At 33.6% G+C, this 13,396-nt stretch overlaps 1 protein-coding gene across 2 annotated transcripts in view; it reads right to left on the bottom strand.

Moving 5' to 3' along the window:
• The window catches only part of LOC142322086 (uncharacterized), a 31,470-nt gene extending 26,098 nt beyond the window's left edge, over window positions 1–5,372 (bottom strand). Inside the window, exons 1-2 of one of the 2 annotated variants that reach the window (XM_075360749.1) lie at window positions 5,235–5,372; window positions 199–360 (exon numbers count right to left, since the gene is read on the bottom strand). In XM_075360749.1, the coding sequence (XP_075216864.1) occupies window positions 199–360; window positions 5,235–5,270 (198 nt within the window). In that variant the 5' untranslated portion in view covers window positions 5,271–5,372. Of the gene's footprint in view, window positions 1–198; window positions 361–5,123 lie in introns of both variants that reach the window. The other variant, XM_075360760.1, reaches the window with a different exon arrangement.
• Window positions 5,373–13,396: the final 8,024 nt, after the last annotated feature.

The raw sequence follows: 13,396 nt of genomic DNA, 5'->3' as shown, positions 1-13,396 counted from the left end.
TTAAGACATATTCTGGATGTGTAAATAATTCTTCACTATAGTTCTACCTCCACTGTGGCACATTACACATTCATGTCTCTAAAATTTGCTTTTAACAAATTTTTGTCTTGAACCTAAATTCTAGAAAATTTAAAACAAACTATAATAAGTTCAGGAATTTAAGACAACAAACTAAGTTCTTCCCCATCTGATGATTACCTTTATCATTTTGATTTCTTCAATTAATCGTTCATATTTCCTCATATATTTACTTCTTTGCTCTTCAGTTCCATGTTTATTCTTAAGCTTTCTTGATTGTTTCACCATCTTATTTATTGTATGAAGCTTGGCTCGTCTTATGTCATGTCTCATCAAAACAATCTGCAAACAACATAACATGAGAAATTGAAATAGTTGTCTCAATCATAAAACTACCACAACAATACAAAATTTATAACACAAAAATTCTGCATTCTTTATCAAAATGAAACAAAGGCAGTTAAAAGAAAAAAAAATATCAGAATTTTGTTTAACATAGCAAAACAGAAAAGTCAGCAAAATTTTTTCTAGTACCACAATTCAAAAATGTAAAATGTACATGTTTTAATGAATGATTGGTAAAAATAAATAAAAGATAAACTTTAAAAAATAAAAGAAGAATAGCTTAGTTTTGTAGACATATTACCGATATAGGCATATAAAATGCTTATATCATTAAATTTTCATAATATGCACAACCTCCTCAGTAACACTATTTTAATCTGCATTATGAACTGTATCCATACTTAAATTATACAAACTCTCTTTCTAAAGCTAGATATTCAAAATTTGTACTTGCCATCGCGTACTGCATTCAATTTTAAATGTCTTAATAATTTTTTTATTTATTAAGACATAAATAAATATATAAATTTATTATTTGAAATACAGGAAAACATTTGGTGCTGAAAATATGAAATTAAAAATGAGTAAGAATTTTAAGAGTTAAATTTTCATATCAGATGTGAATGACAAGAATCAAAATAGCTTTATGTGTTAAAAATAATACATGGTGTAGGTTCAGTGTCATAGTAGCCTTTGACTTTTGGCAATCATCTAGAATTTCCCTTCTTCTTTTAGTCAATCAGTGATCTATTTCCCTTTTGCCCAATCATAGGGTGAATTCCAGTTTTTGATTACTTTGCAGTTCAGTGCTACCAACTAAACTAGTTTGAAGGCTGCTAATATAGAATTGGATCCTGCCAACATATATCTAAATATCCTTCTCAAATCATATATTCACTGATATAACTTGATCAAATACCTGGATTATGATCTGGGTTAACTCAGTTTGAACCATTAAACCTATATGAGTTACTGCAGTAGAGATGTTGATGATCAAGAACTCCAGTGGATATTTCATTTTTCAGAAATAATTTTACTTATTGATCTGCACGGTCCAGAAGCAGTTTGAAGTCTACATTGAGTTTTCTGATGTAGAGGTTTAGGAGGAAATTTGTATAAGATAACCAGATAGATATGATGGTAGTTCAGAACAGATGTGCATACATTGGAGGAGACTTTCTGAGCAAAAGCATGGCTCCAGATGATGTAATAAAAAAAAATATATATACACAGGTTTCTGAAGAAATTACATTTTAAAACAAAAATTCAAATCTCACATGTTCATAAAAATCAACAGAAATAATAAAATTATATTGGTATACTGTTCTTGGCCCAGTAGCTTCTAAATATAAATAAGCAAAAGAAGTTTAAAATTTAAAAAAGTGAATTTGAGATAAAAAACCAGTCTGCATCTTTTTGTTAAGATGATAATACATAAAGGTCAATCTGTTTGAAGTGTCCCAAAAAAACATAAGCTGGTTGCTTGACCAACTCAAAAAAAATTGAAACTTACCCACTTGTTTCCTACAAGTTTCAGGAACTTAAAACTATTTTTTTTTCCACTTTTTATTTAAGCAATTTATCTGTGGTGGCCATTTTTGTTACAGTGCACACACCTATTTTTGTGATTGTAAGGGTTTACAGAAAAAATATAACTAAAAAACTATTGGTCCTGGAAGGATGAAACAAAAAGCAATTTAATCACATTTTCTCAAAGTAAAATACTGGTCCAGTGGTTTATTTACCTATCTCTCTTGTTTCTATGAGAAAATTACCAATAAAGTAGCATGAAAAATAGTGAAATTTCACTTTGGGTAATTTTTTTCATAAGACAGGGATGGCATACACAGTTTGAATTATTTTTTTATATGTAGCTATATATTAGTAGTTTTACCATAAATAATATTAATGGTGATATACTTAACCCTAAATTTTTATGAATTTTTGAAAACTAATTTTTTTTAAAAATTCAAATTTAGGCTTCAACAACTCCGACATGGCTGGTGATAAATTTGCACAACTTGTGTTTTTGTAGATGTTTATGGCAAATAAAAAAGTTTCTTGTGTATTGTATCTCAAAAATGATGAAAAACCTCCTAAAAGCAATACCGTTTCGACTCACTAAATAAGTGCTCCAGAGGGTTTTCTTGTCTTCTTTGCACTTTATATATTTTATATTTAGCCCCTATGTTGTTGAAGTTGACATTTTCAATATTTTAAAAATAATTTTTTTAAATTATTAATGATAGGTCATAATTTAATGATAACTTAACCATTTCATAACCAATATCAGTAACCTAATAAAATTTTGATTCAAAAATGCTTGTAAAACTTACCCAAACTGAGATTTCAATGAGTAGCCTACATCTTTATCCTAGAATTAATTTTTATACTGGTTTATTTTTGTAAACACTATCGAAGAAAAAATAAACTGTAGCAAAATTTTAATTATTCTTCAATGAAATAGCCTGTTTTTGTAGCAATGAAAATTTATTATTTAGTGTGGTTAACCAACAGCTGTGTTATTTTTTCTGATAATTCTCTTGAAATTGTGTGAGAATGGGTTGTTCTCACACAATTCACAAATTTTAATGAGTTCTTTTGGCATTGTACCATTAACTGTTTTATTACACTCTTCATTCACATAAATTCCTATGGAATTGTTCTTCCATTGTTTTATGTGAAATTACTTGAAAATAATGTAAAAATTTAACCAATTTTAAAATATGCAAATATAATATTATTAAGCAAAACTTATTCAATAAACACTTCCAAACACAGGATGAAATTTGAGACACTCTGTAAATATGTGTACAGATCACCATTCACTGTTCACTGTTCACAGGTCGGGTGAACAATTCAGTCCTCCTTACCTGCCAAAATTGGAAACCTTGTTTATCTATTTCATTTATGAGCCCCAATGGTAAGTTGGACCAATCAAATGGAAGAGTAAATTACAAAAATGTGTGACTCTATCTGTCATCTTACAGAATATGTGGCTGCTAGTGAGACTTCAAAATTTCTAGTACGACTGAATAAATTACTGAAAGAAGTTAGAACTATTATTGATCAAAATTGTATTTCTGTGATGTATAGCGACAACCAGAGTGATAACCAATTAAATTCATCAGAAACCCTATTTTCCATTAGCATTTAAAACATATAGACACATTATCACTACATCCGACAATTGGTTGTAGATAGACAAACAGCAGTGGAATATATATCAACTTAAGTATAAACAGCAGATATTTTCACTAAACTTAAATAAATTAAATTGTAGGAAAAAATTGATATTATCACTATATAATCTTATGGTAGTTATTAAATTTACATGTGAATATTTTTGGAGAGTTTTATAGATGTGTATAAATATTTATGGTACTTTTCTGTTACTCCCCTCCTCCAATTTTTTGTAATGTTTGTTTTCTTATTTCTTTTGTTTGAGATTTTGGGCCTTTCATTAACTATTTCAATTATTTAATATATAAATTTAAAAAAACATAGATGTTTATTAGTCAAGATTAGTGAGTGTAGGTTAAGTTTGGTTAGATTATATTTATAAAATAAATAAATGGTTATAAAAATGGTAATAAAATGGTTATATCAGATTATTGGGTTATTATTTTATAAATATAATCTAACCAAAGTTAACCTATGCTCACTTCGCTCGCTAATCTTGATTAATTAACAGTAATGTTTTGAATGTCACTTGAGACAAAATGATGTAGACTAATTGACAACACTGATATAAATAATCGACGTTGTAATATTTTGAATCGTAACTATACAGTAATCTGTATTTCAAAACTATGCCAGGGTCTTTTCTGTGATTTCCCAAAATATAAAAAAATGGTTTCTCCATCCCAAAGTGAAGTGAATATCATATTTTAAGCATTTTCCCAGTAATTCACAATGAAAAATATTAAAAAAAATTGGGGGGAATAACAGAAAATACCACAGTTATATAATTATAGTGCCATTAAACATTATCGATTAGTAATTTAATATGTATGATCTATTCAGGTGAATGCTTTTTATTGCTATGTTCTCATCATTTGATGTTTTTTATGTTTCTTTCTCAGTTAATAAAATACACTGAAATTAATTACATATTTTATTACAACAAAATGCATAACATGTACTAATTATTTTATTATGTACAGTTCTGTAATATAGTTAACAAATAATATATTATTTATTTGAAATGATGAAGTGAAATGTATAATGTTTGTACTTGTTTCTATATATTATTTTATTGAATGAATGCTTGATCTCTGTATGGGTGGTGAGGCCTAGAAAGGTGTGTTTTGTTGTATTCATACTCTGCAGTTAAGTTGAGGTGTAGTTTGTTAATTAGTGTCGGGAATGTATGCCATTAGCTTATGCTGCTTTTGTAGGAGAGCATGATATTGTTAATACAGCAATGTCAGAATAATTTTATTGTCAAGTGTTTCATTTTGTTCTAAGTATGAATTTTAAGGTGTAAGAATATTTCAGACTAGAAATGGGTCACTAGTACAGCTGGCTGGATGAATTAATGCGGGAGATAGTAATTTGCTATGGTAAGCAAAATAGTTTTACACTCTTATGGTTTCTATTAAGAGTTACCAGATGTGTTCACATGTGTTGTTTTTCTGTTTCAAGCTTTACATACAAATTTCTACATTAACATATCTGAACAAAAAAAGGTGAACTTAGAAAGGTATTCACGCCAAATGCTGAGTTAATCTACTAACTAAACATTTTTTTATTATTACCGATAAACTGCTGTATGTTTTTTTATACATTACACAAACTGAAAAGTCCGGCAGTACACATTATCTATTACGTAATTATACAAATCAGCACTTTAAAATTATATGCTATACCTGATTATTCAGAGTTAACTTATCCAAACTAGCCATATTATTTTCTTTTAAATATACTTCACTCTCTAAATTTAAGGGTTACAATAAATTCACATTATAAATTACACCTAACCTCAATAAACTTTCAAACAATTAGTATCGATCATACAACAATACAAAAAATATCGATCCTAACAAACTTACTTTTATCATAAAATTTGTTTTAAAAACTTAACCTGTAGACTTTAATCGATATCCACAAATATCGATATGATTTTTATGAAGTCAACTAATTGAAATTACTAATTCTGCGGAGATGCGATACAATTTAATCGATCCATTTTACGTTAAGATAAGTAAATTTAGTTCAGATCGAAATTTTGAAGTCGAGAGTTCCAGCGTTCAAGTACTAGTAAAGGCAGTTACGTTTATACGGATTTGAATACTAGATTCTGGATACCGGTATTCTTTGGTGGTTGGGTTTCAACCACACATCTCAGGAATGGTCGAACTGAGATTGTACAAGACTACATTTACACTCATTAATTCTCTGAAGTAATACCTGAACGGTAATTTCCGGAGGCTAAAAACAGGAAAGTAAAGTTCAAATCGAGAGCTGGAATTTTTTTCAGATAAATTTACGATGTGCTTTTTAAAAATAATTTTAACATACATTATTGCAAAAGATGTTAAATTAAAAAAAGGCGTGACTTCTAGGCATCTTTCAACCTCAGTACAAGGAAAGTTCATGCCTTAATAATCCTAGAAAGCTTGAAATATTACAATAAATCAGGAGGCTGAGTAGGGATAGTTTGAAAAGAGGCTAGAAAGCAACTGCTGCCTAATCGAATGGCCCGTCTGTAATAAAACAATACCCCATGTAAAATGTAATACCATAAGTTTCATTAATTTAATTATATATCGATCTATGACGGAACTGATTTGGCTCGATGCCGAAAATGCCACTTCTAGAAAAAAACCAACTAATGTTCGGTTTAAATTACAATATAAATAAAAGATGTAACTTAATTCTTATTGAGTAACTTCAAGTTTGTAACAATATTAGTACGAAGCGAAGTTTGATCAGCATCAGAAAGGAAATAAATCTATAAAAATTGGTGATCGACACAAGGTGCTGTCAATAATTTCTATGCGATGGTAAAATTGACCTTGAATTTTAAACGTAGGCGTAAAATTCTTTGCTACAATTTATTTAGCACTCAAAGAAGTCATCTGAAAAAAGTGTTGTATTTTCCAACATTATCGAGAAAATGTTCTGACAAAGGATGAGATCCTAAAACTAAACGTTGATTGGTCCTGATAACTCATTAAGGGTAGGAAGTGAAACTTTCCCACCAGAACATATGCCAGGTACTGTATCTTTCCATTGCTTTGTAAAACAATGATAGCATATTTTAATCATTGCACCAATTTGTAAATCTTTACTATTAATATAATCCAAATGACGATCATATTCAAAAGCAGATCTGAACTTTAAAGTGGCTTTCCTATATTGTATGGCATCGTAAAACAGATCCTCACGATCTTCCATAGTTTCATGTAAACGCAATGTAGACATTTAGCTTCCATCTGTGAATTTTCTATCAATATTACGTTGGTTCCGTTTCGGCATAATTTTAGAAAAAGAACTTAACAAATACCGCCAAATTATATAGATAAATAAATAAATTTGAGTAATCAAATACTTATCGCTGAACAAATACCATCATTTTTTTATAAAAATGATATGCGTCGGTTTGTTTCTTTGTCGTATGTGCTCACATTTTTATTTTAGCTTCAATTGGCGCAGAGCGGACCATGGTGGTGTGCAGTGCGGCTGCACACGGCTCCCTCCACACTAAAAACAGTTTTGCTATACGATCTCTCCCGTTAGCAGCAGTTGTCAACTAACTTACATATTCAATTTTTTCAAAGCATAGATTATTTTTATTTACTTATTATTTATTTAATTTTATTAATAAAATAAAGGGATTATTAGTTAATATTAAGCAGTAAAATAAAAGGATTCTTTATTTAGCGTGAGAGAGCCGTTGCACACGGCTCCTCCACGATTCTCTCCCGCTAGAAGCAGCCCCTTGTCAATTAATTTACAAATACTTTAATTTAATTTCTCCGCATAGATTATTTGGTAATTATTTAGTATTATTATTTATTAATTTTACTTATTTAATTTTATAAATTTTTTATAATCAATTAATTATCGTGTCATAGAACCAATGTATCACATTAGTTCTAATAAACAAATTAAAATTGTCTGATATTTAATAACTAACAATTGTCGACTGCTTACGCTCTCGTATTAATGGACTGAATTTAACCCAACATGTTCGCCACCTAGCGGAGAGACAATATACTACGTAAAAAGATGTTGCCTAAGGACAACATATCCGCTGCTTGGTGGAGAGTCAAAATACTACGTATGGAGACAATGAACCATTATCTTTTTAACGTGGTTTTTATAATGTTTTTTCGAGATGAAATATATCTATAAACCTTCTCAGTTATGCCAAAATACATTGGTAAAAATTTGTTGGCGATTGATCGGGTAGTTATTTTGTTTATCTCAAACAAATATAACCCCTTCATCTTTACATAATATATAATATAACTTCGCTTGTTATAAAATATATATATATATATATATATATATATATATATATATATATATATATATGTATAAAAAATAAATAACATGGCCGTTATAGTTTCAGCAATTTTAGGAACATTCTTTATTAATATCCTATTTTAGATTCTAAAATTATGTCTTGAAGTTGCGTGCCTCCACGATGGTGCAGTTGGTTAGCTTGATCCGATAAAGGGTAGGATTAAGTGAACTAAAACGAAACCCTCTAGGGCTAACAGTTGTAGTTTTATAGACACAGAGGCAGCATTTCCTTCGTTGTGTTGGAGTTCTGTCCTCTATGAGTTGGGAACGCCGCAATGTTCCCGTAGCCCTGCAGGCTGTAGTACGTGACTATTTGTCTAATTGTACGGCTCTGTTTAAAGATGCGCACCTAGCTGTGGAAAACTCCGTCACCAGGGGAAGCCCGTGGGGTTCCGTTCTCGGTCTCCTGCTGTGGAACCTGGTATTTGACGGGTTTTGGGATTGACATTCCCAGAAAGGGTCACAGCCCAGACTTTTGCCTTTGACTGATTCCTTAGTTCGTGGTAATTAACGACTGCAGCTGGAAGATCAAGCGCAAGCAGCCTTCTCAACCGCGGAGGGCTGGATGGACTTTAAAGATTTCTGTGCCCACGACGAAGTTTATTGCTTCTCAAGGGTGCAGACAAATTATCGTACAGTCGAAACCCCCACATTAAGTATAAAGGCTGTGTAATCAGCCGAGTGAAAGCTCGTAAGTACGTAGTTGTTTTATTTGATGAGAAGTTGCTGTTTAGCACCACATTAGGCAAGTAGCGGCGGACGCCGTCTCAGTGATGAACAAACTTAGGAGGATTGCTCGGAAGGCTATGGGTTGTCTAGCCGCCAAATGTACATGGTGTACAGAGGTGTCTTCGAAAGCATACGCGGCGCCCGTCTGGGCGCATAGGTTGGATATGAATAAAGCACTTGTTCAAAATTTAAGGATTGCCCAGCGCAGAGTCTTAATTGTATGCACTGGTGTTTTAAAGCAACCTCCTACGAGGCTACCACCGTATTGGGAAAGGCTCTCCCAATCGATTTAGTGGTGAAAGTTTTGGCAGCCATGTGGAGATTGCGAAGAGGCTGCGAGGTCGAGGTATTGGGGATGCGGTTTTGGGCCGGGCCAGTACCGGAGCGGAACGGTGATCACAATGCACCAGATCTTAATTTCGTTCAGTTGTCCATCTCCCACCTGCGGAAGAGGCTGCAAAACCTCGCGATGGAAGCATGGCAGATGGAATGGAACACCATGACTGAGGGAAGATCTCTATACAAGTTTATACGGGATCTGGGGGGATGGTATGCCTCGAATTCGTTTTTAAGGGCAACGGGTGCCCAGGTGCTTACCAACCATGTTAATTTGAACCATTATCTGTTTCGGTTCCGCCTGACAGCTGATGAGCTGTGTGTCTGCGGGGAGGTCTAGTCAAATGAACACCTCATCTATGACTGCCCTGCTCTTGAGGGGGCCAAAGACCGGGCCATCCTGGAACTTAGAGGTCAAGGGGAAAATTGGCCACTCACAAGCGGCGAGTCAATGTGGCGAGAACCGCATTGTCGGACCGTGTGGAGTTCCTTGATGCGGTTGCCATGTTCAACCGACATCAGTAGTTTACTTACGGGAAAGACTCCTACAGCACTGCTGTGGAAGCTAACCTAGAGATACACGGCTGACCACCAGCCAATTAAGGCTCCAAGCGCTTTAATATGGTGGACAGGTACTTGCTGGCATTCAGCGACCTAGGTGTGGCAGTGAATTGCTACCTAGACGAAGTAAATTTTAATTTATAGATCTCATATATTTTTAGTAGTTGACGGGGTGCGCCTACCTATTTCAGTAAATATATGTTAAGTGAGCGGTTGGGACACGCAACCGGTGATGTATGACACCGCGCCTAGTCCGCTCACGCTGTTAGCTAAACTGTAGGAGCCATTTAGGACACTGGTGGTCGCTAAAGTGTTTCGTGGCTCAGTAACCTTTGTGGCGCAGACATTTGGTCTTATGCTTTAGGGCGACCGAATGGGTTGGTGGCGGGAGAAATGCCAAGCAAACCAATGTACTTAAAATAAAACCCTAGTTGTAGAACGCTGGACTCTTGTCAAACCACCAAAATATTAATATCATGGAAAATGACTTCTTATGAATATAAGAACCTACAAGGTTCTTATAACTACCTTGAAGACAAAGTTGGGCGATCGGATTCCAGGGTATCTGACCATTCGAAGCTAGATGGTGAATCGAGGCACCACGAGAAACTTTCAAAATTTAAAAACAAGAAAATGTATTTCTTTGGAACTTAAGCTGGAAAACTGAGACAACTAACAACTGAACTGAACAAACTTAGAATTTCAGTACAAGCTTTGCAAGAAACAAGGTTTCTAGACGAAGACAGTTTCGATTCGGACGGATTTAGAACCTTCAAAGGTAAAGTAGGGAAGCGAGTTATGAAGAATATTTCACACTTGGCAACGGCTTTTAGGGTGAATAAAAATATTTGAATTCAGTAACAGAAGTCCAAATCCGAGGTTATACCTTCTAACTATAACATCTCTTAATAAAAGGTACACGTTGATTAACTGTTACGCTCCAATAAATGTAGGTAACATTAAATTCTGAATAAGTGGAGGGTTTTGGAATGTACCAGAGAATGAGAGATAAACACAGAAGGACGAACAAGAATGGACAAAGGCTGGTGAAGCTATGCCAACAATTTGAATTAAAGATAATGTTCACAAATTTCAAAGAAAAACCTGGATATCCCCAAATCCATTGTTAGGTGAATTTCAATTGGACCATATGGCAATATCAAGAAGACACTATAAAGAAATCCAAAAGATTAAAGTTAAGAAAGGGACAAATGTGATATCATATACCTTTCGCAGATAAAATAAACTTCATACCAAACAAAACAGAACAAAGAATGAAAGTCAAAATTCTGAAACTTAACGTACAATTTTTAAAAGAGAAACAAGAATTTCGGTTTAAATTAAAGGAGCCATAAAATTGGAAAGAAACAACAAAGAATTTGGTAGAAATAGTACAACAAGAATTAGCCCCCTTGAACATCAAGAAGAAACATGCTTGGTGGAATGGAAAGTGTGAAGAAGGGTATAAAAGAATACACGACGCGTGGAAAATCTGGAACTCCAATAAATCTATTGAAAAACTGACCATACTCCAAAAATTTAAGCAAAAAAGCGCATAAGATCTTGAGAAGGGAAAGAAAAGGATTTATTAGGAATCAGGTCACAGAAATGGAAGAGAAATTTAAACGAAATAATACAAATAGCTTTTACAAAGCTTTGAAATCAAAAATCAATTCATACTCAGCTCCTAGCCTATGCTTCAAGTGGAAAGATAGAACTTTAGCTTGGAATAATAAAGAGAGTTGCGGAATACTTCAAGAATCTCCTCAACTGTGAAACACCGTCAGTAAAACTAGAGTTTCAATAGGATGAGCTACCAACCCGAAATCTAGCCTACGCAAAATAGGGGAATACCAAGGAGGCTTTCAAATGGATGATCATGTCCTGAAAAAATACAAAGTCTGAAACTGATTTCAAAGTATTACACGTCCAGAAACAAACCCATCTTTGTATCTTTCATGGACTTCCAGAAAGCTTATGATTCTGTTAGCAGAGAAACATTTTTCCAAACTTTGAGTGAATACGAAGTTGACCAGAAAACTTTGAACCTCATTAAACTCACTCGCAAACACAATCTCTAAAGTTAAGTTTATGAGAAAAATAAGCAAACCTTTTCTAGTCAAAACGGTTGAGATAAGGCGATGGACTATCACCAATCTTGTTTAACTTGGTTTTGAATAAAATAATGAAAACCTTTTGGTAGATGAATAATAAGAGCGCGAAGACTGGATCTGAAAATCAAAACGTCAAAATAAGATGCCTAGCTTTCGCCGATGACCAAGCTTTTTTGGCTGAAGGGAAAGAAGAAACAGTAGCACAAATAGAATAGTTAACAGAGATAACCCAGAAAGCAGGCCTACAGGTATCCTTTATCAAAACGGAAATCACGACAAACATAAAATCATTCACACAAAAGACAATAGAGACTAATTACGGAAAAATAAATGTCACCAACCACACTTAGAAAAAATTATAAGCAAGACAGGAATAGATAAAAAATAATTGAATTGAAAACGGGAGAAGCTTAGATTTATTACAAAAGACATCTACAGTAAGAAGAATCTCTCCAAGGCCGTGAAACTGAGACATTATAAAATTATAGTAAGACCAGTAACCCTGTATGGGACTGAAACATTAGACCCAACCAATCTCGAGAATTTTCTCAGGATCAAAAAGAACATATTAAGGCGCATCCTTGGACTGAGAGTATCAGAGAAAGAATACAAACTGAAATCCAACGAGGAGATCTACCAAAATCAAGAAGACCTAGAAGGAACGGTAAGGAAGAGAAGGTTACATTTCTTTGCGCATATGATCAGGATGAATCCAAATAGACTAAATAAACAAATCTATGACAAGCTGTGGAACATGAAAAGTCGAACTACCTTAAACAGATGGAAGAGGACTTCCTAAGGATTGGCTTTAGAGAAGAGGGCTGTTACGATAAAAATAACTTCCAAAGAATAATTTACGATGCAAAGGCTCTTGTGATAGCAAAACGGAAAACAGGAAGGAAGTGGGCAGATGAGAAAAAGCGAAGCCATGCTGAAAAAATGAAAAACGCGTGTAAAAAAGAAAAAAAAGGCTAGAAAGAAGTGATATTTTTATGTTCCTACGTTGGTCAATTCGCATAAAAATATTATAAAAAAATAATAAATATATGTATATACGAGTTCTGTTAAAAAAATAAAGTTCAGTTATTTTCTGAATTGTTATTAATAATTTTACAGATCATTGGTCCTTATCCCCTTCAAACTACTCTCACTCCTACTCCCAGTGGTGTTTACACTTTGCGAAGCAGTCCTGAAACTCAATTGAAATTGCGTTTAAGTCCGTGACGAATGTGATCAATAGTCTCAAAACGGCATCCTTTCACCACTGATATTAATTTTGGAAATAAAAAAAAATCGCAAGAAGCCAGGTCTGACGAGTAGGGATGCTCAGGGAAGGGAGTCGTCTGAATTTTAGCACAAAACTGACGAATTTACAAAGCTGAGAGTGCGGACGCATTGTCGTAGCAAAGAAAGTATGAGTTGTCTCACCATAACTGTAATCTCTTTTTGCGGATTTTTTCACGTAACCGTTGTAAACGCCTTGATAGTAGACACGGTTCACTGTTCCACCTTGAGGCAAGAATTCAAAATTGAAACGAAAAAAACAGAGAGCATCACTTTGACATTGGATCGAGATTGACGTGATTTCTTGGAGCGTGGAGATCCTTTGCCAATCCATCGTAATGATTGAACTTTTGTCTCGATGTTGTGGCAGTAAACCAGCTTTCGTCTCTCACTATCATTCTTTGTATGAATGTTTCATCGTCATCGGCTTGTTCAAGAAGTTGCCGACAATCGTCCACTGGATGTTCTTTCTG

The sequence above is a fragment of the Lycorma delicatula genome, chromosome 1 (assembly GCF_047948215.1).
Source record: "Lycorma delicatula isolate Av1 chromosome 1, ASM4794821v1, whole genome shotgun sequence".
NCBI classification, from domain to species: domain Eukaryota; kingdom Metazoa; phylum Arthropoda; class Insecta; order Hemiptera; family Fulgoridae; genus Lycorma; species Lycorma delicatula.
This window is presented reverse-complemented; position numbering and strand designations above follow the sequence as displayed.